Raw genomic sequence first — 2,034 nt, forward strand, 5'->3', positions numbered from 1 at the left:
ATTTCTTGACAAAAAAAAAAATAGAATATAATTTTTTTTCATAACTGTGAATAAAAAAAGAAGAATATTTTTCATAATTTTAAACATCAATCCAGACCAGTGGTGAAAATATCTTAACGAATATACTCCTACCATAGTAGCATAGCCCAACGGCGCATGAGTAAAAGTGGAGTCTACACACCTCAGATTAGGATTCCACGTAGCCCTAATTTTACCCCAATCCGTAACAAATTTCACAAATCCCTTCCTATATAAACACCCCATTGTATTCAGTGCCGAAAATATCTTCAATCTCTTATCGCTCTCTTTCCCCAATTCGATCATGGCCTCTTCTGATGTTGAATACCGATGCTTCGTCGGCGGTCTTGCCTGGGCCACTGACAGCGACGCCCTTGCCAAAGCCTTTTCGTCCTACGGCGAAATCACTGATTCCAAGGTCCGTTTGTTGCAGGATTCACAACCAATTCTGATCTGTGATCTCTCTCTGATCTGTTGTGTTACTTGATCTATTGTGTTCTCTACTGTTACTGATTGATTCAATTGTTACTGATTCTGTTACTATATGATTTGATTCTTTTGTTACTCACACCAATAGGTACGTTCATCTTCGAACCAAAGACGAAGATCGATCGGTTACTATTCGGTTCTGAATTCTGTGATTGCTGTTCTTAGATCTGATTTGATTTTTTTGTTTTTTTTTGTTTAGGTTATTAATGATCGTGAAAGTGGAAGATCAAGAGGATTTGGATTTGTGACTTTTGCTACCGAGAAATCGATGAGAGATGCAATTGAAGGGATGAACGGTCAAGATATTGATGGCCGTAATATTACTGTGAATGAAGCTCAGTCCCGTAGTAGAGGCGGTGGAGGAGGTGGTGGTGGATATGGTGGAGGTGGCGGTGGTGGATATGGAGGAGGTGGCGGTGGATATGGCGGTGGTGGCCGTCGTGAAGGTGGATACAACAGAAGCAGTGGTGGTGGAGGTTATGGTAGTGGAGGAGGAGGTGGTTATGGTGGAGGAAGGGATCGTGGATATGGTGGTGGCGGTGATCGTGGTTATGGTGGTGGAGGTGGTGATAGGGGATATGGTGGTGGTGGTGATCGTGGATATGGTGGAGGTGGCTACTCACGCGGTGGAGGTGGTGGTGGAAGCGGTGGAAACTGGAGGGATAGGGATTAGTTAATGATTTCTTAGCTTTTGGATTTATGGTTATGATTTCTTACGTGTTACTTTAGTTGGTTGAATCTATAGGTTTAATTGCTATGTTTTCTGTTATGGTTACGATTATGTTTATGGATTTTAGTGTTCGTGTTACTCGTTTTTGTTCTTCTGAATCTGATTGTTACGTATGAACGATCAATTGAAAGAATAATGAGAAATTGAGTACAACAATTTTTTACATATTTTGCTATTGTTTTTATTGAAATTTCATGTGGTTGAAATCTTGTGATTATATCTAGCTTTGTGGATTCCTACTACTATCAGTTGTATTGTATCCAGCACTTAATTCTAAATTATTTTTTATTACAATTTTATATTAAAAAATTTAATTTGTTTTGGGTAGGAATGGAACTCTCATCTTTTACTTACAAGAAAGTTTTTCTAAATTAGTTGAAATAGAATAACATGATATGAAAACAGAAGTCTTTGATTGCAACACAATACTCAATGCCCACGCTTTTTTGCCTTTAGAAAAATTTAAAAAAAAATAATTCAGAAGAATTTAAGGGAAAAAAAATAATATGCGCACGGTTTTTGGCTTTAGAAAAATTAAAAACAAAGTAACAATCTTTTGTTACTTAACAAAGTAGTCTAACCTCAAAGAAAAAGAAACTAAAATAAAATTAAGCGGGTGTAGAGACACGTTTAAGATCAATAGATCATCAAAAAGAGCCCAAGCCACCCGTACATGATTAATTACTCTAAACACATGATTAATTTGGATCCAATATTCAACACATCTTTAATCTTCTTAAAGAGGATGGGTCAAACTGTACTTCCAAATTTGTAAATAACAATGATATTTCATAGAT

At 36.9% G+C, this 2,034-nt stretch overlaps 1 protein-coding gene across 1 annotated transcript; it reads left to right on the forward strand.

Annotated features, from left to right (window-relative positions):
* Positions 1-211: 211 nt before the first annotated feature.
* LOC123913374 (glycine-rich RNA-binding, abscisic acid-inducible protein-like) lies at positions 212-1,404 on the forward strand. The gene is made up of 2 exons (XM_045964092.1): positions 212-436; positions 707-1,404. The coding sequence occupies exons 1-2, from the start codon at positions 323-325 to the stop codon at positions 1,178-1,180; spliced, it is 588 nt and encodes a 195-aa protein (XP_045820048.1). The 5' UTR covers positions 212-322; the 3' UTR covers positions 1,181-1,404.
* Positions 1,405-2,034: the final 630 nt, after the last annotated feature.

The sequence above is a fragment of the Trifolium pratense genome, linkage group LG3 (genome assembly GCF_020283565.1).
Source record: "Trifolium pratense cultivar HEN17-A07 linkage group LG3, ARS_RC_1.1, whole genome shotgun sequence".
Taxonomy (NCBI): Eukaryota; Viridiplantae; Streptophyta; class Magnoliopsida; order Fabales; family Fabaceae; genus Trifolium; species Trifolium pratense.

Coding starts and splice junctions, on each gene's coding strand:
- LOC123913374 (XM_045964092.1), top strand. CDS start 323: ATGGCCTCTTCTGATGTTGAATACCGATGCTTCGTCGGCGGTCTTGCC. Junction 437..706: donor GCGAAATCACTGATTCCAAG/GTCCGTTTGTTG, acceptor TTTTTTGTTTAG/GTTATTAATGATCGTGAAAG.